The sequence below is a fragment of the Prionailurus viverrinus genome, chromosome A1, assembly GCF_022837055.1.
Source record: "Prionailurus viverrinus isolate Anna chromosome A1, UM_Priviv_1.0, whole genome shotgun sequence".
NCBI classification, from domain to species: domain Eukaryota; kingdom Metazoa; phylum Chordata; class Mammalia; order Carnivora; family Felidae; genus Prionailurus; species Prionailurus viverrinus.
Window position 1 is genome coordinate 173,262,044 of NC_062561.1, and position 27,052 is coordinate 173,289,095.

Genomic DNA, 27,052 nt, shown 5'->3' on the forward strand with positions numbered 1-27,052 from the left:
TTTCTGGGACCAGCCTGGTCAGAACTGAGTTAATATCAAAAAAGACAAAACACCCACATTTCAACACATCAGCGACCTGCTGATACACTACAATCACCTGATCAGAAACAAAATCCATAGGGAAACTTCTGCAATGTAGCCACAAGAACAGTGATAGGCGAAAGCTAAAACAGACTGCCCAGCATGCACAAATAAGAGCTCAAAAAAGAACACGTGAAGGGGAAGTCTTCCCTGTGGTCTTTGCCTCTTATGAAGTTAAGAAATGTTCTGCTTTCCAACACAGGTGCAGTAGTACAGGTGACAGTCTAAGTCAGGACTAAGAGTCACCAGAGTTTTGTTTAAAAAACTAATCTAGAAAGTGATCTAAATGAGTGTAAAGAGAAGATACAAAGCTATTCATTGTGTCACTCATTAAAATGTGATAAAGTGAGATAAATGTCCTAAATGTCTATCATTTGGGGAATTAGTACATTGCTATCGATAATGGATTAGACAGTTTACCAAAGAATACTGAATAACATGAGAAAATACTCCTAGTATTATGTTAATTGAAACAAGCTAGATACAGAATTATGTATAAAATGTGGTCTCAACCATATATATATATGGTTAAAACAATAATATATACATGGTTCTGTGTGTCTTTATGTACTTGGACCAATATACTTGCACATTAAAAAAATAGGAAGACTAACATGTGACCGGGGATACGATTACAAATGCTATTTTCCTCCTTATATAAAACATGTCCCAACACACACACACACACACACACACACACAAATGAATATAAACAATACAACAACAGGGACTTTGTTTTATTCACCAAAGTATCCTTCTGACCTAGAACAGATTCTGGCACACAGAAGTCCTAAATAAATGTCTTCTGAATAAAGAAATGAAAATACACTACTTTTATAATCAGAGGGAGAAAAAAGGCTTTTGTATTTATTTTTAAAACCTCCTGGTAAAGGCAGACCTCAGAGCAAAGCTCTGAGCAGGCACGGTCCACTATTTCTAGTGCGACAGATTACATACTATCTTTTCTACTAATCTTTGATGCCTAATCATTGGTTCCTCTTATTTTCTCCAATCATAGGCTGCTTTAGAAAAATGGGGGGCTGGGGCGCCTGGGTGGCGCAGTCGGTTAAGCGTCCGACTTCAACCAGGTCACGATCTCGCGGTCCGTGAGTTTGAGCCCCGCGTCAGGCTCTGGGCTGATGGCTCGGAGCCTGGAGCCTGTTTCCGATTCTGTGTGTCCTTCTCTCTCTGCCCCTCCCCCGTTCATGCTCTGTCTCTCTCTGTCCCAAAAATAAACGTTGAAAAAAAAAAAAAGAAAGAAAAATGGGGGGAAATGCCAATAATACTAATTCTGCAAAAGATCATTTTTTTGCAAAAGATAAATATTAAACATGTCCTTACTTGGATCTCTTTGTCATACTCCACACAATCACCATGTGATTGTAACATGGCATATGGTCTATGCTAGTCCTTAACACAGGATATTCTCCTACCCACTCTGCAATTCAGAGGCTTCTTCTCAGTGTGTTCTCTGAAGCCACTCAGAAAATGCACTACAGCAAGAAGAAAGTATTTTGATTGACAGCATAATCCATTTTTAATGATCTCAAGTATATTATCTATTTGGAACATGCAGTAAATTCTCATGGATGCCCTGAGACTACTAATGGATGCACATTCCTTTTACATTAAGGAAGAAAATTTTGCTGCAAAGCAATTTTTGTAATGTACTTCAAAACCAACTATAAATGATTTGGTGATTATCTCGTATTTCGGATCCTCTCTTTACCTTCTGTGACCTCCATTAGCAGAAGAGATCAGGAGCGGGCTGGAGTCAGGCTTGCTCATGTTTTCGAAGTGTGAGGTCAGCTACTGGTGTGAGTGGCTCTGCTGTCAGGATACTGTTCTCTGCAGCAAGCAGGTGGGCCCAAGGCAAAGCCAAGTCTCTTTCCTTTAGAGACTGCACTGTGATGTCACTACTATTAGATGGATCTTATGAAGGACTTCAAAGTTGTTTGTAGTTTAAAATATGTGACATCCAAATAAGATTATAAAAACATAAATGCTAAACATCTTTGAATAACAAAAACACACAGAGAATGCAGCAACCTTTGAAATCTTAATTGCTACCACAGGCTTTTTAAAAAAAAATTGCTTGAAAATTCTTCAGTCGTCTTACAAGGCATTCTGTGGTAACGTTATTCAAAATTAAGAAATTATAATGAGCATGTTTTCATTTAAATTTTTTAACTATGTAGTTCTTTTTTTTTTTTTTACCATAAATGGTGTCCCACTATATGTAATGTTTACCAATTTTTTATAATTAATGAATTATACAAACATTTCTATAGATGTGAATCATTTCATTCCATTTAACTGTATGGGTGTACTAGTTTTTTCCAAGTCTTTTTTTTTTTATAGAAGTATAGTTGACCTATAATATTATATTAATTCCAGGTGTACAACACAGTGATCTGACAGTTATATACACCATGCAATGCTCGTCACAGGTAGAGTTACATCCGTCACCATTCAGAGTTATTACAATATTATTGACTATATTCCCTGTGCTGTATCTTTCATCCGCGTGACTTATTTATTTTAGAACTGGAAGTTTGTACCTGTCAAGCCCCTTCACCTTCCTCCTTCCTGGCAACACCAGTTTGTTCTCCGTGTTTATGAGTCTGCTTCTGGTTTTTGTTTGTTCATTTTTTTCAATTCTACATATAAGTAAAGTCACATATGGTATCTTTCTCTTACTTACTATTCTTAGCATAGTTACAGCTATGGACCCTCTAGGTCCATCCGTGTTGCTGTGAATGGCAAGATCTCATTCTTTTTTATGGCTGAGTAATATTCCATTGTGTGTGTGTACACATCACATCTTTATTTCACTTAGTTCATTTATTGACAACACTTAGATTGTTTCCATACCTTGGCTATTGTAAATAATGCTGCAAAAAACACAGAGGTGTATATAGCTTTCTCAATTAGTGTTTTCATTTTCTTTGGGTAAATACCCAGTAATAGAATTACTGGATCACATGGTATAGAATTTTAATTTTTTGATGAACTTCCATACTCTTTTCCACAGTGGCTGCACCAATTTACATTCTCACCAACAGGACATGAGGGTTGCCTTTTCTCCATATCCTTGCCAATGCTTGTTATTTCTTGCCTTTTTGACACTAGCCATTCTGACTGGTGTGAGGTGACGTCTCACTGTGGTTTTGATTTGCATTTCCCTGATGATAAGTAATGCTGAAAAGACACATGCTTTCATGTGTCTGTTGGCCATCTGTATGTCTTCTTTGGAAAAATGTCTATTCAGGTCTCCTGCCCATTTTTTAATATGTATATATACTTATTTATTTTTAAGAGAGGGAGAGAGTGGAGATGGGCAGAGAGAGAGAGGGACAGAGGATCAGAAGTGGGCTGCACACTGACAGCAGCAAGCCCAATGGGGGGATCGAACTTTTAAACTGCAAGATAATGACCGGGGCTGAAATTGGATGCTGAACCAACTGAGCCACCCAGGGAGCCCCTTTCCTGCCCATTAAAAAAAATTTTTTTTTCCCACATTTAGAGGGAGAAGAAAGAGAGTGGGAGCAAGGCAGGGGCAGAGAGAGAGGGAGACACAGAATTCGAAGAAGGCTCCAGACTCTGAGCTGTCACACAGAGCCTGATATGGGGCTCGAACTCAAGAATGAACTCAAGAACCGTGAGATCATGACCTGAGCTGAAGTCTGACGCTAAACCAACTAAGCCACCCAGGCGCCCCTAAAACAGAGGTTTTGGCATAGAAGTCCTGTCCTTGTGAGGCACTGAGGAAAATGAGTGGAACTAAGTAGCAGGGCAGCTCCTCCCCATCCCCTCCTGCTCTGTCCCCTTGAGCTGTGTGTAACAGCTTCTGAGCATCTCCTCCTAATGCTGCTGGGGGAGCAAAGGGTGCTCCTTTGGCCTGAGGGGCTATGTAGTAGGAGAAGGGTTATGAACCACAGTTCCTCTGCTGGCTGGGACTCCCTACCCTAGGACTCATCCGCCCCTACCCACAGCTTCCTGGGACCAGCATGGACTGGCATGTGGTCTTCCTCCATCCCAGTGCCTAACAGAACAGCTGATACTGTTAGAGGAAAAGGAGCTTACAGGCCAAAATAACAGGAGATTTGAAAAGCACAACCATTTCAAAAAGAAAGACAACACGATCAACTACCAAATCCTATCAGCAATAGAAATATTAGAACTAACCCAGACTTAAGCTAAATTGCTAACTATGTCAAAAGAAACAGAGCAATAAGAAACAAGAATGAGAAAATATAGGAAAGAGACAAGCGAAAATATTAGATACAAAAAAGAGTTGAAATAAAGAATACGCTGTGTGGCATATATAACAGAATGGAGTAAACTTGAAAACTGGAAGGGAAGATTGAAAAATATGTATCAATGAATAAATACATTATTCACAGAAGAAAACATCTATAGATTGTAAAAACAGCTAAGGCCAGAGATAAAGCAAAAATGTATCCATAACTGCCCAGAATTCAAAATGAAGACAACATCAACATGTTGGTAGGTGGGGTGAGGGAGACCAAAGAATGAGAGCTTCCTGCATCTAATTTCCTTTATCTAAATTTCTTTAGACAAAAAATTTAAAAGAAAGTAAATAGAAATGTAGAAACAGTAAGACAAATTGAACTAACAAGGACCCTCAAAATAGGTCTGAATATGTAAATAAGAAAGCAATGATTAGTTCCAGGGAAAATAAAAAACAGCAAGAACACTACATGTACATGCTATGTACACTATATGGTTTAACTAAATCGTATTTACAAAGTCACAATAATGTAAGTGGTGAATGTGTATCTAACCAAAATTATGATACAAACACCTGAGGAAGATGGGGACACAGGAGGACTGCATGTGTATGTCAGGGACAAGCCAGGAAAGGGAACCAAATCCTACCAGTAGGAATCAAGAGCTAATGTGTCAAATAGAAAAATTAAAAGGTGGCTAAACAAGAATGTTATTTAGAAACACAGAGGTAAATGACAAAATAATCTGCCATAAATGTAGGGATAATGGTTGCTTTTAAGGAATGCAGTATAGGCAGCAGGGTTTGCTGTTTTTCTTTAAAAATCTTACAGAAGTATTTGAGTCTTCATTTCACGGACGACTTTTAAAAAAATGAATACTTCAGAGTATGAAGGGAAAGAAGAGAACTCAGAATTCATAAGGGCTGGAATCCCCACTCTCTACAGCTTGGGAAGTCTGGCCCCATGAGCCTGAGGTACCATCTACATTCTATGCAACTAATGGGAAGCAGGTGTCTTCCACGGAAGACACTCAAGGAACCAACTGAAGACAGTTTGTCCTATCTAGAAAGAAAGAACCACTCTATCTATTAAAAGATGTTAACTTCTTCATTCTCAGTCAGAATCAATACAGGTCCCATTAGGAATGAGTTTCAACTTCCTAATCCTTGTCCTCACATGGTGGTGACCAAGGCTAGATTTCTACCAAACACGAGGTGTGGCAGGGCTGATCCCTGACCATTGCACCTGTCAAAGTTATCAAAATGACTTCCTCAGAGAGCCCACTTCACATCTTCATTCTCCAAACGTATATAAGAAATAAGGTGGGTTTTTTTTTTCTTCTAATGACTCCTGGGGTGCCTGGGTGGCTCAGTCAGTTAAGCGTCGGACTCTTGATCTTAGCTCAGGTCATGATCTCACAGTTAGTGAGATCGAGCCCTGAGTCGGGTTGTCTGCTGACAGAACAGAGCCTGCTTGGAATTCTCTCTCCCCCTCTCTCTCTGCCCCACCCCTGCTCACACTCTCTCTCAAAATCGATACATAAACTTAAAAAACGCAAGAAAGAAAGGAAGGAAGGAAGGAAGGAAGGAAGGAAGAAAGAAAGAAAGAAAGAAAGAAAGAAAGAATGACTCCCACACACCACTGTAAATAATCAATGGCCTGCCTAAATGTGCAGTGCTTCTGCATCAAACCTAGGTAACACTGCCTGAAGGAAGGATCTTGGTAAACTAACAACAATGCTTGTGCTAGGTCACAGTATTTCCATCTTTTATTACCAAACACATCTTGAATACACAATTGCTTTGGCTGTTTCCAAGGCAGTATACAAAATAAGGGAGGTGTGTCGAATTCTGTTTTCCTATTTATAATCTGAGGCAGAGCCACAGATGTCCAACACTCAAGCATCTGTTCCTGTTATATAGGTCCTAAGATGGAATTTATTTTAGTGGTAGGGCACAAAGCAAATACATAGATGGAAGGAAACAGAGAAGTTCAACATACCTTCAGCATGTAGTAGAAGGGGACCCATGACAGGAAGAGGTCAGAGAAGAATTCAGCAATGCTGAACACACCATACACTACCCAATAGGTCAGCCACTGGGTATCATCTTCTTTGTTGGGACTCTCTATGGCTTTAATCCTGAAAGGCAATACAAAAGCAAGTACATCATGTAGTGTGATCTCAATGAAACACTTTCGAACAGCAGACTTTGACAGCCCGCCCTCCCATACCAGGTAGGAAACTCAGGCAAATGTATGCACCTTGTCATGGAGATAAGAATACAATGTAAGAGGGGCGCCTGGGTGGCGCAGTCTGGTTAAGCATCCGACTTCAGCCAGGTCACGATCTCGCGGTCCGTGAGTTCGAGCCCCGCGTCGGGCTCTGGGCTGATGGCTCAGAGCCTGGAGCCTGTTTCCGATTCTGTGTCTCCCTCTCTCTCTGCCCCTCCCCCGTTCATGCTCTGTCTCTCTCTGTCCCCAAAATAAAAATAAACGTTGAAAAAAAGAATACAACGTAAGAAGCAATCTGGAAATACCAAGCCATTGTGACTACCTGTTACCAGTCTTCTTGTCACCAGAGAAACCAGCACTAGCTGTCCCCTGGATTTCCACTCTGTCTTAACCAGGCAGCAGGAGATATCACCAATGACTGGGAACTCCCAAGTGCAGGCCTGCCTCCAGAGCTTTATCAAGGATTCTTAAAAAAAAAAAAAAAGAAAGAAAGAAAAAGAAAAAAAGAAAAAAAAAAAAAAAGAGAAAGAAAAGAAAAAGAATTCTCTTATGGCAGGGAGCCTGGCTGGCTCAGTCGGTCGGTGGAGTATGTGACTCTTGATCTCAAGGTTGTAAGTCTGAGTCCCATGTTGGGTACAGAGATTATTTAAAAGTAAAATCATTAAAAAAAAAAAAAAGAATTCTCTCATGGTAACTTAGTTTTTGTGTACTTTTAATAACTGAGCTATATTATGGGTAAGTAGAAACTTCCACAAAGGAACTTCTGGGACATAGGTCAGATACTGCCCAAAGTCTGTAACATAACTTCATAACAAATAGGTGAAAACAAGTATCATGGTGTCCATTTGGTTCTATCATTGTGTGATCTTTTGGCTGTAGCCTCTTTCCCTCATCAGTTAATAACATGACTTTCTCAGTACCAGCTACTGCTTAAACAAATTTCATTCTGCAAATGAATGGAAATAAGTTTAAAATAATCTGTTACTTCTGGGGCACCTGGATGAGTGGAGCCTGCTTAAGACTCTCTCTCACTCTCTCTCTCAAAATAAATAAACATTTAATTAATTAATCTTTTACTTCTGAATCACAGAAATTTCTTTTATGCCTGGGAATCTCTTCATTCTAAAGCTGAATTCCTTAATTTTTTAATCCTATCCTAACACATGTCTGGACACTTATCAGAACTGAGCTGGACTAACACAGGAAACTCGAAGGTCTATGAATAATATTGTTAGCTTATGAGATGGGCTAACTGCTGAAAATACTTGGTAAGATGGGTTCCCCAAAGGGACCGTTAGACTGCTGAATCATGCTGAGTCATTCTCTAAGAAAGCCTCTGAAGTGATGAGAAGCAGCTGTGGGCTTGAGGTCCGCTTGTATGCCTGGGTGTTGTAAGAAAACAACCAAAGACGGGAAAGTTCTAGCTGACTGAGATGAGTGCTAATGACATGAGGAAGAGAAGAGGAAGAAGAGATAAAATCAATACCTCTCTGCACGCCAAGACAACGCAAAAGTTTTTCAACTTACACAAAAGAATCATAAAATGAATTTATGAGAGCAGATTATAAAATAATGGCTTGTAACTTGTGGACTATGTCTGTGTTCCAGCTTTCCTCAGATAGAAGCTGGCAAATGTAAAAGGCCAAAGGAAAAGCGTGGGCAAGCACATTAACCAAAGAACTAACAGTGGTATCCCCTTTACACATAAGGCCATTTTCCTATCCATTTCTATTTAAGTGGATCTTTTAAGTTATTAGTTATTAGTTTGATAAAGATTTGTTTCTTAGATGTCACTCCTGGGCAGAGGGGATATGGAGTTATATTTCACTTAAGGTCTTCATTTTGGAAACCAAAGCAATTCATGACTATGTAGTAAACAAACATCCAGTAAACAAATGTATCCACACATAAATATAAACTGAAATATACATTTCATGGAAACATTCTGGTATTTTCAATTCCATTCTATGTCATTGTTTTTAAGAGGTTAGTCAAGATCCACAGATTCAAAAACAAAAAAAACCACTCCAAACAGTTAAGTTCTGTGCTTCAAGGAATAAATTTTTAAATAGTTAATTTCCATAACTTATAAACACTAGGCATTCAAAGGCTTCCATGTTAATACACTTGGAAAACTACATAGTAACATCGAAAGCAGGAAGAAAAGAGCTCCAAACAACACACAGGTTGATCACAACTTTGTAGAAAACCAAGGCACATGAAAGAGGTCAGGACAAAACCAGATTCTTATTAAGCTGAAGAGATTTTTAATAGAATTTCTCAGATAATTGAAGCATTTAATTACTGTTTTAATTTAAAATACCATAAGGGCACCTTGGTGGTTGAGTCGGTTAAGTGTCCAATTCTTGATTTCATCTCAGGTCATGCTCTCACGGTTTGTGGGATAGAGCCCTACATCGGGCTCTGGGCTAACAGCATGGAGTCTGCTTGGTTTCTCTCTCTCCCTCTCCCACTCTGCTCCCCCTTCCTGCTGGCACATGTGTTCCCCCTCTCTCTCTCTCTCTCTCAAAATAAGTAAAATAATAAACTAGTCACAGTAAGAAAGAACATAAGTGACAGTCCATAGGTGTGGAAACTTAGAATCAAAATGGTGAAGCACTCCAATCTAGTTATGGGAAGAGTAGAGAAGAGCTCAAAACTGGCATTTCCTGAGTGCTATTTATTTATATACTTCCTTGTCCAAGTGCATGGACATAGGTGACTATTCAACAATACACTCCACAGCCTTGTACTTCTACTGAATCATATTTCAACACAGTATATCAGAATGAGGATGTAGCAACTTATCAGGCAACACAGGAATTCAAAAATCTTAAGCACTCTACACCCTTCCATTCTAGCCAAAATGGCACAGCTAAAGAATGGGAAGAGGTAGGAACCTAATAATTTTCCTCCCCAACATCATTTACTGACAAGAATATCTTTTCCCCACCTCATGTTCTTGCCTCCTTTGTTGTAGATTAACCATATAAGCATTATTGACCATGAAAGCATGAGCTAATTTCTGGGCTCTCTATACTGTTCCATTGATCTGTGTGTCTATTTATGTGCCAGTATCATACTGTTTTACTGTGGCTTTGTAATCGATCTTGAAGTCTGGCATTGATACCTGCAGCTTTGTTCTTTCTCGAGATTGCTTTTGCCATTCAGGGTCTTTTACGATTCCGTACAAATGTTAAGATTATTTGTTCTAGTTCTGTGGAAAGTGCTACTGCTATTTTGATAGGGATTACATGGAATCTGCAGATTGCCTTGAGTAGTATGGACATTTTAACAATATTAATGCTTTCACTCCATAAGTGTGTTACATCTTTCCATCTATGTCCTCTTCAATTACTTTCATCAATGCCTCATAGTGTTCAGAGTATACATCTTTCACATCCTTGGTTAAATTTTACCTAAGAGTTATTTTAATTTCATAATAGCCCTATGATGTAAGGATTGTTATTTTCAGGAAATACTGGGGCCTAAGGAAGAAAAACAACATGTGCAGGGCTCCTAGCTACAAGCAGCAGAGACTGGGGGCACCTGGCTGTCTCACTCAGTAGAGTGTGCGACTCTTGATCTCGGGTTCATGAGTTCAAGCCCCATATTGGGTGGAGAGCTTACTTTAAAAAGAATTTGAACAAGTAGCAGAGGTTGGATTTACACCCAAGATTAACTCCAACAAAGCCCGTGCCTATTTCACTATCCCAGGCTGTTTCCCTATTTAGAACAACTCACCACCAGGCTGCATAACACTTAGCAAAATGTCTGGTACCAAGTAGGCATTGAATAAATATTTACTGCATTACTATAAATACAAAAAGAGTTCATAATATTTCTTTTGGAAGGGACCAGAATGATCTAGTCTTGTGCTGAAGAAAACCAAGACCCAAAAAGGGACAAATAAGAGAAGTCAGTCTCAAGGCCCAGATCCTTAGAGAAGCCTTCCACCCTCCAACCTGCTTACCTGAGGGGGGACAGGCAGAGGTAGGGAGGGAAGGGAGGGTATCAGAAGTGAACAGGACATGTTCTGAGTTGGTGCCCTAGTCCACTGTTTCTCAAACTTAGATGATGATCCATAACCACCTACAGAACTAGTTAAACATACACGCCTGGGTTCTTTTCAGACCTAGTGATTCAGACTCTGGCATGTAGAGCTTTAAGCTTTAGAATGTTGTGCAGGTGATCCTAAGGCTGAGCCAAGTTTCAGAACTATTGGTCAAAGTTTCAGTCTCAGCACCACCTCTGCATATCTTTTCCAGGAAAGAAAACCCAAATGATGGATTTGTAGCCAAAGGGTAGGTTACCCCTTTCCCGCAACACACAAGAGGCCAGGAGAGAAGAAAAGTTAGACAGAGAAGGCAAACTGAATGATATCTCTGCTACAATTAGGATGAGTCACTCTAAGATAATGTAGAACGCTCACCTGAGCATTCTCAAACTTGTAAAAGAATTCAAGATAAAAACATCTCCTAAACAAAACTCTTTTGCTAAAATTTTAAGAACCAATCTAAAAGTCCTCTATTACGTTGACTAGAATATCAACCTCCCCCGGGGCTTTTCGATCTCTAGCTAAACCCCAGAGGAGTTCTGGAACTATCCCAAAGACAGCTGGCAACAATTCCAACCACTCTCCCCACAGGCCTGGGCCATTGTCTTATTTATTCTCAATGTGCCCTTGCCCTTAAGTGAGCTTTGTTAGCCATACCACAGACACTAAACCTGGGTTTAGAACTACACATTCACAAAAGACAGACACCATGGTCTTAGATTGCTCTCTGCAGACTCACTGCCATATTCTCACTAATGATCCAAAGCCTGGTCACTTGGGCTTGGTTCTATGGCTTCTTTGTTCTCTCTCTCCTCAGCCACCTACCATGTTCCAGGGGCAGAGCTTGGTCTACCTCAAGCAAGGGGCAAAAAAGAAATGAGGCCTGGGTGAGCAGCAGAAACATGGTTAAGGTGCAGAAAATGGCTGTAAATACTATACATGGGAGGGGTTAGCAGTTCTAAAAATTCACAGAGCAGAATTAGAAATTGTAGAATGTTGAGTTTGAAGCTGTCTTAGAGACAAACTGTTCATGTTCTATATTGTATAGACCAACATATGAAGTTCAAAGAGAAAAGACTGATATTAAAGTAATTTCAATGAAAATAAAATATTATGAAGTATGTGTCTACAGGTTTTTTAAGGGCAGCAATGGGCTGTGTAAATACATTTTGGTATATCCATACAATGAAATATTCTGAAGTCTTTAAAAAGGATATTAACAAAGAAAGATGTCCAAGCTACAATGTTGAATGTAAAAAGTAGGTAACTTTGTGCTTTGAAAAAAAAAAAAAAGAGACGTGGACATCTATTTCTATGTGTTTACAGACCAAGAATGGTATCCAGAAGCATATATTTCAAATTGTGTAAAGTTAATCCTGGGCATTGGGACTGCAGAATTTCACTTTTTTAAGGTCTTTGTAATGAGCCTGTACAATATTTTTATAACAAGAGAAAGGAAAAATATTTCTATGTGGGAGAAAAAAATAAACACCAGGCTTTCTATAACTACTTCCTCCTATGCGACTAACTGTCTCTTTAGGGCTTTGTTAAACACTGAAGTGAACATCAGGCATATTCATTTAATTTCTCTCTTGAGGAAACAGCTCATGGTTTTCTTACAAACCTCTCTAACAATGATCAGACACACCCTCGTGTTTTAGAGCATTAAAAGGTTTTCAATAACACACATATAAACACATAAAGACACAGAGAGAAGAGAGTCCTGTAGTCCAACACATGGAATGGACTCATTCTAATTTTCTATTTCAAAAAAGCAAACTATCAAAAATTTATTAATTACAGGGTGCCTGGGGCTCAGTTGGTTAAGCATCTGACTTGTGATTTCAGCTCAGGTCATGATTTCGAGCCCCATGTCAGGCTCTGCCACTGACAACACAGAGCCTGTTTGGGATTCTCTCTCCCTCTTTCTCTGCTCCTCCTCTGCTCACGCATGTGCATGTGCTTTCTGTCTCTCAAAATATATCAACATTTTGAAAAATTATTAATTACTCTGGATGATGGAATAGACTGGCTTTTCCCTCCATTCCTTCCCAATGCTCATCTGGCTTTGCATCACTTCACCACCCTTGGCATGCACCTTGTATCCCTGTTCCAGCACTTACTAGGCACATGACCTTGAGCAAGTTATTCTGGGCCTTAGTTTCCTCATTTGTCAAGAAGGAATGATAAACCTGATCATGCTGTTATGAAGATTAAATGATTACATGCAAAGCACTTAGAATCAGTGACTTGAACCAAGTAAGCTCTCATTAAATATAACCTTAATAGATAGTACTTATAATGTGGTAATAATTTAATATTATTATTATTATTATTATTATTATTATTGGCAGGCAAGAGAGTAAAAAAAGCTTAGTCCTTCTGGCTAAGTACAGCTGGTAGAGGGTTAACAGCATTGTTAATAAGGCTAAAAGGAGATTAGAGAATTACCCATGGATTTTAATTACACTTCACTCTCCAAATCCCAATGCTATAGAGAGTAAAGAGCTGAAATCCCCAAATCCCATTGGCAGGTCAATGGGAACAAACTCAGACACTGGTGAAAACATTTTTCAGGCCCATGGTGTGAAGGTTCATGGGCCAAAATTCTTTACATTGGTATTGGATTGGTACTGATATGCACAGAACCCACTGGCCAGACCACTGAGCTCCTCCAGTGACTGGTACCGGCTGCTTTCACCCTTCCACGTCCCATCAGTTTGTTTACCCCTTTATTGCTGTTTTCTAAAAGCAAGGGCAGGAATGAAGGATAGTGAAAGGATAGCATTAAACATGTGTAAAGAGGGTGCCTGGGTGGCTCAGTCAAGCATCTGACTTCGGCTCAGGTCATGATCTCACAGTTCATGAGTTCGAGTCTCACATCACGGTGAGCACAAGCCCCGCATTGGGTGAGCCCTGCTTCTCTCTCTCCCTCTCTCTCTCTGCCCCTCCTGGGAGTCTCTCTCTTTCTGCCTCTTGCTCACTTGTGCCCTCTCTCTCTTTCTCTCTCTCAAAAAAAAAAAAAAAAAAAAAAAAAGGAGAGAGAGAAAGAGAAACATGTGTAAAGAAAACGAAGTTTGCACAGAGGTAATCTTGGGCTACCAGTATTCTCTCCCTCCAAATCTGAGTCATTATTCAGAGAACCTAAGATATTCCCTGCCCCATATGGTAATCCGCCACAGAAAATCAGTGACAGATTCATTCAGATGCAAGTATATATACTGAGCACCAACAATGCAACTGACATTGTAATTAAAGCCCATGGGACCAAAACAGACTCAAGGACCAAAAGCCAACAGTCGAAAAATAGTTCCCCTGCTAATTAAGGAGCATATGTGTGATTGGGGAAGGGTCTTATGAAGGAGGGTTATGGAGGCAGAGTTATGGGAAACTGGAAATCTTAACAGAAACAAAAAGTAAAAAATGGGATTTAAGATTTTAAAATTGTTAAAATGACACCCAGTGCTTAGCAACATGCACACCACTGTACCATAACAGAAGAAAACCATCAGCCATACCACATATTTACAAACCTGGAAGAACAAACTCTGATTGTACTTTTTTGCTCTTGGAATAATAATGTCTTAAGGACCCAAAAAAGGAAGTGGAAAAAATTAATGAAAATTAATGAAAGGAGGTCTTTCCTTAATCATTTAAAAGCTCAATTACCTAGAGTTCATCACAACAATGATTAGTTTTCCTCTTTGTAGGTTAGTAAAAGTAACCACCCTTAATTAAGCACTTACTGAATGCTAGATTCTGTGCCAAGTGTTTGACATATACTATCCACCCCTTTTGCTCCAGAAAATTGACCTTTATGAAAGTTAATCTGATTTGCCCAAGAGTTAATACAGCTAGTAATTATCAGGTCTATATACATATGCTTCTGATCACTCACACCAAAGAAATTCAGGTATACACCACCTGAATGGTACATGGTTCATATGTAACTTGGCCACTACAATTCAGATTAGCCAAATGACATAAAATTAAATAATATATTTCTTCAAAGCACTGGCTTTACTACTAAAACCAACTGTATCCATCCATGGAAGTTTAATTTTTTTTTTTAATTTTTTTTAAATTTTTTTTTCAACGTTTTTAATTTATTTTTGGGACAGAGAGAGACAGAGCATGAACGGGGAAGGGGCAGAGAGAGAGGGAGACACAGAATCGGAAACAGGCTCCAGGCTCTGAGCCATCAGCCCAGAGCCCCATGCGGGACTCGAACTCACAGACCGCGAGATCGTGACCTGGCTGAAGTCGGACGCTCAACCGACTGAGCCACCCAGGCGCCCCGATGGAAGTTTAATTTTAATGAGTCCATTATATCACCAGACTGACAGTGAATCAAAAAAAAAAAAAAGCAGTTAATAAAACAACCTATAATAATAAACAGCCTTGAGATATGCTGTTGGTAAAGAACAGAAAGAAATCTGCCTCGATTCCAACTTGGTTTGTTTTATCTCTAACATGGTAAATTTTATTTAATAGCAAATATTCCCGAGTTCAAGGTAGATTATTTGAAGCCTAAATATGAAGAATACAGACCATAATGTTTATAATCCTTTTTGATACGGCAAACATATAATGTGACCATACACAGCACCCACTATGCATGAGACTACTTCTGCTGCGTTAATTTATCAGAGAGTGTGATTTAGGAACTCCTGAGAGCTCAAAAAGGTTTACTAATTTCTTATTACCTTGGTTGAGAAGAATGCCACTGCAAATCTTATTTGACACATACAGTGCATCAAATTAGAAGGAAAAAATTACGTATTTTAAGACATAAACACTAGTTTGTTTCCATGCAAATAAAAACATTTTTCTTCTTCATGGAAGAAAAGAAGGTAAGAAGCCATGGGCACTCAGAGTTACTTGTTTTCCACTGCAGAGTAGTTGTGCTCTCAAAGCAAGAAAGAGGCTCCTGTACAGAGCTAGAGAAACTAATGGAAGAAAACAGAACATATGAAAAACTCCATTTGCTTATTATGATTTATATCAAGCCAGGCCTCCTCCCCTCTTTGAAAAAAAAAAAAGAGAGAAAGAAAGAAAAAAGATATGATAGGTAGTTAGGTATGCATCCTAAATATGTAGAAACTATCTTCTAAGGTTACTATACAAGAACAATGAAAATATATCAAACTCCTTTACTCTTTAATATGGTGTTTGTTCTCCTATATAAAATGACCGACTTAATGAAATACATAAATAGGCTAAATTCACAGGCAAATACATTTTAGATGAGTCTATAAAACATCTCCAGGGGAGACTGAATAATAAAACAAAAGTAGTCATTCAGTCGTCAAGTAGTTTGGTGTTTAATTACAATGATCTTATTTATTTACCAACTTCCCAACATTTTGTTTTTTAATGCAAAATGAAATATTCAGTTACAGTCAAATATAAAACATGAGGAATGTTAAAGTGTGCAGGCCAGAGAATTCAGGCATCCCTACGACTACCCCTGGCTTTGCCCCAACAAACCCATGACCCAAGTCCAGTAACTTGTTTGTGGCCTTAGTTTCCAAATCTGTAAAAGGTAGCTCTTGCCCCAGCAGCTTGATCTCTAGGACCTAAACTAGCTAACATTTTATAACTCAAAGCTTAATGTGCTACTGGGTGTTGTATGGAAACCAATTTGACAATAAATTTCATATATTGAAAAAAATAATAATAAAAGATCATTCTTTCCCTGCTTGAAGGAAAAACAAAAAACAAAAAACAAAAAAAGCTTAATGTGCTAAACTATTTGATAGTTAAAAAAAAAAATGTATGCCTAAAGCAATAAAACAGCAGATGCAAATCCTACTGGAACAACCCTTTGTCAATAAAATGAATGGTTCTATAAATGTAATGTCTATGTCAAGTATAGTATCATCAAGTTTAACTTAGGCTCAAGTACCCTCACAACCTGGACAAGAATGATCTAAACTGACCTTTCCTAGACAAAAGAAGGCCACATCAAGATAGGCAGATAGCAGCCTCAAGTTACCTCTGACATGTAAGTGATCCCTTCACCAGATCACCTGGCATAACTCTGGGAGGCTGCAGGATAAATATAGTGGTCATGTGACTGAGAGGGACTGATAAGCTCTACTCCCAAGAACCAGAAGAGTGTGCTAGCGACAGACCAAAGTCAGAAGAGGTTTCTACAGGCCCCACTTATATTTCAATTGCTACAAAAAGCCATTTCATGAACAATTTTTGAAACTGCTTTCCAATTCTAAATTAATTCATTGTTCCTCAAAATTAACTAATTGGTAATGTTGTCAACAGTCACCAATACCTTAGAATGTCCCATATGTATTTCTAGTTGTTTTAAATACCATAAGAGGAAATGAAGTTGGAAATGGACTCCTCATTCAGAGTCAGTCTTGAAAAAGAGAACTCCAAGATGAGTTGGATGAAGGCAGAGGACAAATAAACCACATCTCTAGGGCCCTCAAAAATAGGAAAACATTTTCATTAATTCACAGGGAGCATTCTAGAACAGAACATTAGGAATGAGATCTCTCCTCACGACTGCTTAAGAGCCCAGAAAGTAGATCATGAGTAAGTAATTTAAATCATTCATCTTATTTGCTCCTTAAGACCTTCCTTTCTCTATGGTACAGGCAAGGGAGATGGGGGGAACCCTAACCTAACCTAATCTAAAATTCTGGCTGTAATTGCCTACAAAAATAGTGACATGCGATTATAAGGATATTTTATTACTTTTTTTAGTTTCTCTACAATTCCATCTTAAAATAGCTCAGCAATATTAGCAGTAATACTAAGTGAAAACTCAACCAATAAAAAGCTGATAAAACTTAAACATCTAACATCTCAGGACGCTGAAGGCAAAATTCACACAATGCCAGTAATGGAGCCAAGTGCACCGTCGGCCAGAACACCACCTGAGCTTCACACTTACCCAGAGGAGTCAAAGTGTGGGCATTCGCCACTCTGCTCTTCAGCACTCCAGCACAGAGCTTACAGTTGTAGAGAGAAAAGCTAGTGTAATAGGAACGTAAGCAGCTTAGGAGAAAGTGTATCTGCCCCCACGTTCTCAAGAGTAAAAAGGAAACAAACCATAATTACAAGGTTTTTTTTGGGGGGGGAAGCACCCAAGAAAACAAACACCCCCCTTACTAATGAGTCTCAGAAGAGAACTACAAGTCCACATCCTCCAGCACCATTAGGGAAGCCTCACTTTGCGTCAGTGGACTTTGTTTTCCGAAACAGAAAGTGGTGCTCAACTGCCAGTCATACCAAGACAACTTCCTCCAATGCTCTTCGGAGAACACCTCTGTTATAGGAGGCTGCCACTGCAAATCTTGAATGAGTTGATCTGAGTCCTTTGTAAACTATGCTCCCGCACTTTGTCTGCTGTGAATCATTAGCTAAGAAAAGGCAGTAGCTTTTACTTCTGGTTAACTGTATTACAACTCTTGTGGTTACTCTGACAGTGTCTTTCCCAAATATCACCCCCCCACACACCATCCCCTTTTCAATCTTACCGCATAGGAGTCACCCCCAAACATCTCCTCCTAAAGATTCTCTGCCTCCTGACACAGAACTAAAGCCAAGGCCACATTCTCTCAGGAAATGCAATTCAGTGTGCCATCCTCATAGGGGCTTGCCCTGGTAAAAGACAGCAAGTCTCTGCAAATAACTAGTTATGTCACTGCTGTTGTAAATCAATGATACATAACAAGAGAAATAACTTGTTAGTTATTTCTAATACATTCTAACTCATGTTCCCAAAACACTGCAAATGCCTATGTGTGCAGATACATGACTTGGTTGGGGGGGCGGGGGGGCAGTCCCCTATTTGAGAGAGGAAAAATACACTGCATCAAGACAGTGTATTGACAATGTCAAACTGAGAAAAGAAAAAGTTTACATCAACAGTTCAATTTTCATCTCTGCACAGGGCATGGCATGTATCTGAGACAGCCGAACAGCCACATGGAAAGTAGTGGAACATAAAACTTAAAAACATGGGCTCTGGGTTTGTTGTTAGTTAGTAAGTAAGTAAGCAAGCTCTATGCCCAATCTGGGGCTTAAACTCATGACCCACAAGATTAAGAGTCTTATGCTCTACCGATTGAGCCACCCAGGTTCCCTGGGTTTAAATACACTTTACCATCTACTAATTGTGAGACCCGGATCAAGTTACTTCTTTCTCTGTTTCCTTATCTGTAAAATGGGAACAATCATAGTATTTAAATCAGAGGGTTGCCATAAGGATTAAATGAGCTACATTTGTAAGGCACTTAAATAGGGATATAAGTATCTATTAAATGAAGTGCTACACAGGTATTCAGCTATGCAAAGAGCTAAAAGCAGTAACATTGTTTGTATTGGTGGCACAGTTTAAAATGGGCTGGTATGGGGTACTTGGGTGGCTCAGTCAGTTAAGCATCCGACTTCAGGTCAGGTCATGATCTCACAGTTTGTGGGTTTGAGCCCCACATCAGGCTCTGTGCGGACAGCTCACAGCCTGAGCCTGCTTCGGATTCTGTGTCTCACTCTCTCTCTCTCTCCCCCTCCCCTGCTCTGTGCTCTCGCTCTCGCTCTCAAAAAATAAACATTAAAAAAAATTTTTTTAATGTGCTGGTGAGGACACAGGAGATAGAATCACACATCACTGAAGTGGGCATGAGATTTCAAAAGTGTTGCCAAACATTAGACTGTATACAGTCATCAAAATGCTGGACTCTAAACATATTTAATCTTTTCGAGTCTGATACTAAAATATGCCTGAAGGTGCTTTCACATTCCTGCGTAGTAGCTGAGGGTTCCAGACCAAGACTGGCCCCTGTGTGAACTTCAGAAACATACTCTACCTCTCTGTGCCTGGATCATTTGAAAACTAAAGGAATTAGGGGCATCTAGGTAGCTCAGTTCATTAGGCATCAGACTCTTGATCTCAGCTCAGGTCTTGATCTCAGAGTCATGAGTTCAAAGCCTTATGCTGGGGTTTAAAAAAAAAAAGAAAGAAAGAAAGAAAGAAAAGAAAACCAAAGGAATTAGATTACATGCTTGATCTCTAAGGCCCAACTCTGATAGTCCCAGGAAGGTGGTAGCCTGATCTTTATGAAAAAATGAAATAAAAATAAAAGTTAATAGACATTTTTGTGGAATTTTTTTTAAGTTGCTGAGTAGGATAGAAAGCAAACTCTCCTCCTTTCCTTTCTCTGCAGGACAAAAGCAAAAATAGAAAATAAAGTCATTAGGGGCGCCTGGGTTGCTCAGTCGGTTGAGCGTCTGACTTAGGCTCAGGTCATGATCTCACAGTTTGTGGGTTCGAGCCCCACATTGGGCTCTGTGCTGACAGCTCAGAGCCTGGACCCTGTTTCAGATTCTGTGTCTCCCTCTCTCTTTGCCCCTGCCCCACTCACGCTCTGTCTCCCTCTGTCTCAAAAATAAACGTTAAAAAAAATTTTTTTTTAAAGAGGAAAGAAAGTCATTAGACTTTCCCTCATAATTCCATTTGAACAAAGAAGCAGGGACAAGACTAGCACCCACTCGAGGACCCCTGGTGAGGGCTACCTTAGGTCTCTGGCAACAGACTCTGCATGTGAGGGTGCAGCATAGCACACGCTCACAGGGCATCTTTCAGAAAGACTCTTATTTGTGCAATGCCACTAAAAGCAGGGCTGTACTGGGGCACCCGGGTGGCTCAGTCTGTTAAACATCCAACTCTTGATTTTGGCTCAGGTCATGATCTCTTGGTCATGAGATCAAGCTCTGCATCAGGCTCCGTGCTAGGCATGGAGCTTCTTTAAGATTCCCCCTGCCCCCCTACTCTCCTTCTCCCTCCCTCCCTCCCTCCCTCTGCCCTCTGGCCAAACAAAAGCAAGGCTGCACCAGAAACAAAAGGCCATATATTACAGGATTCCATTTATATGAAAAGTCCAGAACAAGCAGATCCATAGAGACAGAAAATTGTAAGTGGTTTCTGGAGACTGGGGCATAGGAGAAATAGGGTGTGAATGCTAATGGATCCAGTTTCTTTTTGAGGGTGATGAAAATGTCTTGGAATTAGATAGCAGTGATGATTGCACAACTTTATGAGTATACTAAACACTGAATTGTACACTTTAAAAAGGTTGCATGTGAATTATATCTTGGCAAAAAAATGGGCAGCATGGGGGTGGGTCTACCTTAATTAACAGAGTTCCTACAATGCAGTGGTCTGCCTTCTCTTCTCAGGAATAGAGTGAATAAAGAGATGACAGCAATTCTGTCAATAGCTCTTGCCAATGAGAAGGCTGGAATTAGATTTCAAAGTGCCTGTACAGTGTGGCCAAAAAGTCTGGAAACATACGGAAATGATGTACACAGAAAATAAGAGTAACCAGTAGGTGGGGGGCGCCTGGATGGCTCAGCTGGTTGAGTGTCCAACTTCGGCTCAGGTCATGGTCTCGCAGTTCGTGGGTTTGAGCCCCACGTCAGGCTCTGTGCTGACAAACAGCTCGGAGCCTGGGGCCTGCTTCGGATTCTTTATCTCTCTCTCTCTCTCTCTCTCCTCCTCCCCTGCTCATGTTCTGCCACTCTCTGTATCTCAAAAATAAACGTTAAAAAAAATTTTTTTTTAAAGAGTAACCAGTAGGAAGGGGGTACCTCATAAGGCACTAACTGCCCCTCCAGGAGCCAGGCCTCCAGCTGTCTGTGTTCCAACATGCCACAACCTCACCTGAAGCCAGGTAATGCCAGGGTCCCACCCACAGCTTTCCCAAGGTGGTGAGTCACAGGATAAGCAATGAAGCCATATGAGCTTTTCCAAATTTTATTTCTGTGCCCTGCAGCCTCTAAGCCCAGTGCTGACCATTACATACAATCTGTGGGCCTCCCTACGATGGAGGGAGAAGAGAGGAAATAGTGGAAGCAAAAGCTGAAGGTGAGAAAGGCTGAGACTGGCAAGAGTTTTGCAGGATGGCTAATTCCTTCCAGAGATCACAGTAGCCAAAATGACCTTAAAATGTAAATCATATCATGTCACCCCCTAAATTTTTTTATGTTTCTTTCTTTATTTTGAGAGCGAGCATAAGCAGGGGATAAGCAGAGAGGAGTGACAGAATCCCAAGCAGACTCCACACCATTAGCACAGAGCCGGATGCGGGGCTCAAACTCACAAACTGCGAGGTCATTACCTGAGCAGAGATCAAGAGTTGGAAGCTTAACTGACTGAGCCACCCAGGCGTCCCTCATGTCACCCCCTATTTAAAACCCATCCAAGGCAATCAGAAAACCTGCCAACTCCCTACAAACTACCAGGAATAAAAACTACACTTATTAACCAGCCACCAGCCTTGCCTGATGGCATCTGCACCTCTCTGGGTCGATCTCACCTTTCTTCCGGCTCAGAGCTTCCAAGGCGCCGTTCCTGGCACATGCTGCTCCCTTGGCCTGGCTCTGCTCTTGGCTGGCCTGGCACTTTCTCATTCCTCAAGCTTTAACCCAGATGGTATCTCACATAAATACGGAAAGGGCGTCCTTCCCGCAATCCCCTACCCCAGCTCCCTGTCAATTTTCTTCACAGGGCTTACTTACCACACTGTGTCACTACTTTATTTATTGTAGTGCATGTAGGTAGACCATTCATTCAAAGAGAATGGAGAGCATGTTGACCTCAGCCCATCGTGTACCTCAAGTGTTGCCACAGTGCCTGGCATGTGGCTGGATTTGACTTTTGCTAAATAGATGAACCCATATTGTTTAGAATAACTCTGGCTGGGGAGCACAGGGAGAATTATAAGAGGCAAGGAGAACTATTAAAGGGAAAGGGTTCACAGATCACATTTTTTTTAAATAATTGTTTTAAGTTTATTTTGAGAGAGACAGAGCATGAGCTGGGGAGGAGCAGAAAGAGAGGGAGAGAGAGAGAATCCCAAACAGGCTCTTCAGGGTCAGCACAGAGCCCAACATGGGGCTCGAACTCACGAAACTATGAGAGCATGACCTGAGCCAAAATCAAGAGTAGGAAGCTTAACCGATTGAGCCACCCAGGTGCCCCACATTTTAACTAACACTGATTTGGGTGCCACCAATAACACCATTTTCAAGGGGTTTCTGGCAATTACACAATTACACTGGTTAAGCGATGAACAAACTTGATTAGACTAACGTTTAACATTGACTGCCTGAATTTTACTCACAGGGGGGTCTGTGTGCTTCGTACTATGCACACAGTTCCACATCACCTTGACAAAGCAGAGGCCAGGTGGGGCCCAGGGTCAGCAGGCCATTTTTCTCTCCCTTGTACCCCATTTTCAAGTGTAACAAGCACAGATTGCTGCTGCTGTACATCACACGTTCTCAACATTGGCTGACATTAGAATCCTTTACAAATTGTAAAAGACCAACGAGCCTGAATCCCCCAAACCCAGGCTGCATCCCAGGCCAATTACACCAGAATCTCTGGAGGTTGGGACTAGGCCTCAGCACTTCTGAAGGCTCCTCAGATAACTCCAATGGGCATCTAAGGCTGAGAACCATTGTTTTAGAGAAAAGTCCAAATACCCACAGAGAGCAATCGTCACTTAATTTCCTTATGGTCAGAGAATCTTATCTTTATTTTATAGGTAAAAGAGTTGCGTCTACAAAAAGGAAGCAACCTATGAATAAATACCACTCTAGAGATGCTCATTATTTCCCGAATTTTTGCTTAAATCATGAAATTCCCTTTATTAGATTTTTAGCACTTTTCCAACCCCTAGTAAGGTATACTACAAATGTCACTTTACCTCAGAATATTCAAATAGAAAGGAAAGTATACTCAGTGAATAGAATTAATTCTAAAATATATAAAACCCACCCACCTGGCCCACTCAGAAATATGACTGTCTCTATCATTTCACAGAATTATGAGCAATAGACAAGAGCATTTGGCTTCTTGGAGGTAAAAAGAGCCAATACTATTCAGCTGACTATGCAGAAAATGAATAAATGACTACAAACAAATGATTACAAAAAGAAAAACCTGAAATTGACTTGCTTTAAAATATGACTGAAAATGAGGTTACTGCTGGAATTAATCCACTTCAGGTCAAGGAGAAACATACTTGAATTCTGTCTGCACCTTTAGTCATGTAGAGTACCGCACATATCTGAATATACATAGCCCACCTAGAAACAGATTTTTACTTGACTAAAGCCCACACCAGTGATCTCATCACATCAACAGAGAAGGTTATGTTTCTCACAGGATTATGTACCAAATGGTACTGATGTGGAAAAGTTTTTTATCCTTCAGTATTTCCAAAAATCTGTATTCCTTGCTAGTTCAAAATAATTCAAGTAGCTAGACAGTTACTAAAATGCCACCCAAGATTTGTTCAAAATATAATCAATAACCTCTGAACTACAAACCTGAAAAATGCTTCAAACTCTTTTTTATTAAAGAAACTCTTGGGGCACATGGGCGGCTTAGTCCATTGAGCATCTGACTCTTGATTTCGGCTTAGGTCATAATCTCATGGGTTTGTGAGTTCGAGCCCCACATCAGGTTCTGCACTGATGGTGTGGAGCCTGCCTAGAATTCTGTCTCTCCTTCTCTCTCCCCCTCCCCCACTTGTTTCTCTCTCTCTCTCTCTCTCAAAATAAATAAACATTGAAAAAAATTTTTAAAAAACTCTTGCAAGTAGAATACACAATCAGAAGGAACGTGCATTTATGTTATTTTGTCTGTTATCATAGACATGTGGTGCAAGCCTTTTTTTTTTTAAGTTTATCTATTTATTTAGAGAGAAACAGTGTGCATAAGCAGGGTAGGGGCAGAGAGGGAATCCTAAGCAGGCTTTGCAAGGTCAGTATAGAGCCCAACACTGGGCTGGATCTCATAAAGCCATGAGATCATGACCTGAGCCAAAATCAAGACAGAAGCTTAACCGACTGAGGTACCAAGGTGCCCACATGCTATTTTTATAATCAGTGTTGCCTACAAACTTTCTATATACACCTACACCATATTCTCAGTAGATTACATTTTTGGAAAACTTTTATTCTTATACTTTTTCTCACTGATCTGAAAGTCAAACCAGTTTTCCTGGTCTGCCCTTCACAATCTTTTGGTATACATATGCAACCTCAATGGTGCTTTAGCAGGTAATACCGGATAAGGGTAAACGCTTTTCTCAACATGACGACAGGACCTCCAAATTCATAAGCAAGTAGTATCCTAATATGGCCAGACTTCACGGAGTGCTACTAAGGATATGCACCCAACTAATACAGCAACTACTTATGTCACTTCAATTTAATTGTTCAAACCAGAACTAACTTCTAAAACATGTTTCCTTCTTTCTAGTCATATATTAAATTCTAGCCTGCCCTGTAATAGACCCGAGATGTAATAAATGTGTTTATCTGTGTCTTAGCCTCCCAGCCTAAATGTTTTCCTTTATCTCTATAGGCGAGAAAAGTTGCAGAGACCAATTCAATGAAAGCAAAACCCACCAGCTTTCTCGGGTAGTGGTGTAGAGTAAAACAATTCATTTGTGGGGAAGAATTCCTATTTGAATGAATGAAAAAATAAAATTGTAGATAGAATATTTTCAAAATAAACATTGTAGGGTGAAAACCTCAAGTAGTAATAAATTCAGATACATTTTAAAGCTTAATTATATAAATGAGTCATTTCTACAACCAAGGATCTATATTAGGAATGCATTTTATAAGGTTGTTTTTATTTTTATCCTAGGGTGTTTTCCATTTGCCTGTAAGAAGTAGCCAGTCTTTTCAAAATCATGAAAGCAAAAGTCTCCCCAGTTTCTGCATTAACATTAATTCTGAATTAGGGAAGTCCCATTTGATGGGGTTTTACTGTCTGTGCACATACATATAAGGAGAAATATCCATTTAAATAATTGTTAAGGAGAAGGAATCAGCTTTCTGTACCCAGTTAAGATCTCCCCACCAGTTAAGGCAGGACGACTTTGTTGTAACGCTTTCCATTTGTGCATCAATTAGAAGGCACCCACCCTGCCAACATAATCTGATGAAATAAGCATTTCGGCTAGTCATCAGGAGATCAGGCATCAAGTTAAGGCTCTAAAATGTGTAACCTTAAGCAGTTACTACCTTCTGGTGCACTGACCGCTCTCCCAGGAAAATGCGGTTGTGTTAGTAACTAGGGCAGCCCTGGATGGGGGATGGGGAGGGAAGAGGAGGAAAGGAGGGGGGGGGGGAGCCACTTACGAGACGTAGGCCGGATAGCCAAATCCTATCAAGTTGCAGAGGAGAGAAGCTCCATAACCGAACATCAGATACAAAGCCACCAGCCCAATGACACCTGGAGACATGAGGATGAGAGAAGTGGGTCTTGTGGGACAAGAAGCGCTAAGCCGGACAGCTCCCGCCCACACCGCAAGGCTTGGCCGGGTATAGGCGATCTAGAAAAACAAACCGCCGTAAGGTGGGGCCCGCGCCTTTGCGGGCTTTGCAGTGAGTCTGGGGATAACCGGGCAGCCCCTACCTTCGAGCCGTTCCTCGTGCTCTCCCTCCGCAGGGCTCCCCCGCCGTACCGCGCAGTAGCCCAGGGAACCCGGCTCCACAGAGGATCCGGAGAGGCCCCGACTCCTTCGCCTGCCCGCGGCCCCTCCCCTCCCGGGGACACCCTTCTCTGTACTGAGCTCCACGGACAGTGTTAGGAGCGTGCCCGCGCGCCCTCCCGCAGGAGGCCCCTGCCATCCCGAGCCTAGCCTGCGCAAGGCCACTGGGACACGGCACTCGGCCGCGGGGACAGACACGTCAGCGCCGGCCCTCCCCGCTCCCCGGGCGCTCCGCCACTGGGCCGCGGACACAGGCCAGCGCCCCCCCACCCCACCCCCGCCGCCGCAGCTCGGGCGCCCCGACGGGGTCTCTGGCCCCAAGCCTTCCCGGGCGGCCAGACGACCCCTAGGATGCCTCTCGCCCCCGTCTGTCACCGACCTCCGAACCCCCTTCCCGCTCGCTTCCCCTGCAGCTGGTGCAGCAGCTGCTCCCGGGGCCCAGCAGGCGGCGGCGACCCCGCACCCACCGAGCGCGATGTATCTCCTGTTCACGCCGGTCTTGGCCTCGAGCTTGGCCAAAAGGTCGGTCATGCAGTTCTTCTCCTTCAGAAACCGGTCGAATCTCTCTCTCGCGGCCGCAGACATGGCGAGTACCTTCGCACCGCCGCCCGGGCTGCTCCTAGTGCCGGGGCTGAGCGCGAAGACTGGGGCGGGGGCGGGAGGCGGGCGGGACCGGCGCTAGTTGACGCGGCCCGCTCCCCGCGCGGCCCCTCGCCCCGCCCCGCCCGCCCCACCCGCGCTCCGCCACCAGAGCCACACCCGGCCAGCGGCCCGACCTGCGCCTCCCTGGCAGTGGCAAGGGGCCGGAGCTGCAGCGGCTCCCGGCGGAGCGACCGTACCCCGCGTCTAGCAGCCTTAATCCACGGAGGGTAGAGACGGGTGAG

At 41.5% G+C, this 27,052-nt stretch overlaps 1 protein-coding gene across 1 annotated transcript in view; it reads right to left on the reverse strand.

Moving 5' to 3' along the window:
* Nucleotides 1–26,835, reverse strand: part of REEP5 (receptor accessory protein 5) — a 40,291-nt gene extending 13,456 nt beyond the window's left edge. Inside the window, exons 1-3 of the mRNA XM_047863575.1 lie at nucleotides 26,636–26,835; nucleotides 25,816–25,909; nucleotides 6,336–6,474 (exon numbers count right to left, since the gene is read on the reverse strand). Of these exons, the coding sequence (XP_047719531.1) occupies nucleotides 6,336–6,474; nucleotides 25,816–25,909; nucleotides 26,636–26,753 (351 nt within the window). The 5' untranslated portion in view covers nucleotides 26,754–26,835. The remainder of the gene's footprint in view (nucleotides 1–6,335; nucleotides 6,475–25,815; nucleotides 25,910–26,635) is intronic.
* Nucleotides 26,836–27,052: the final 217 nt, after the last annotated feature.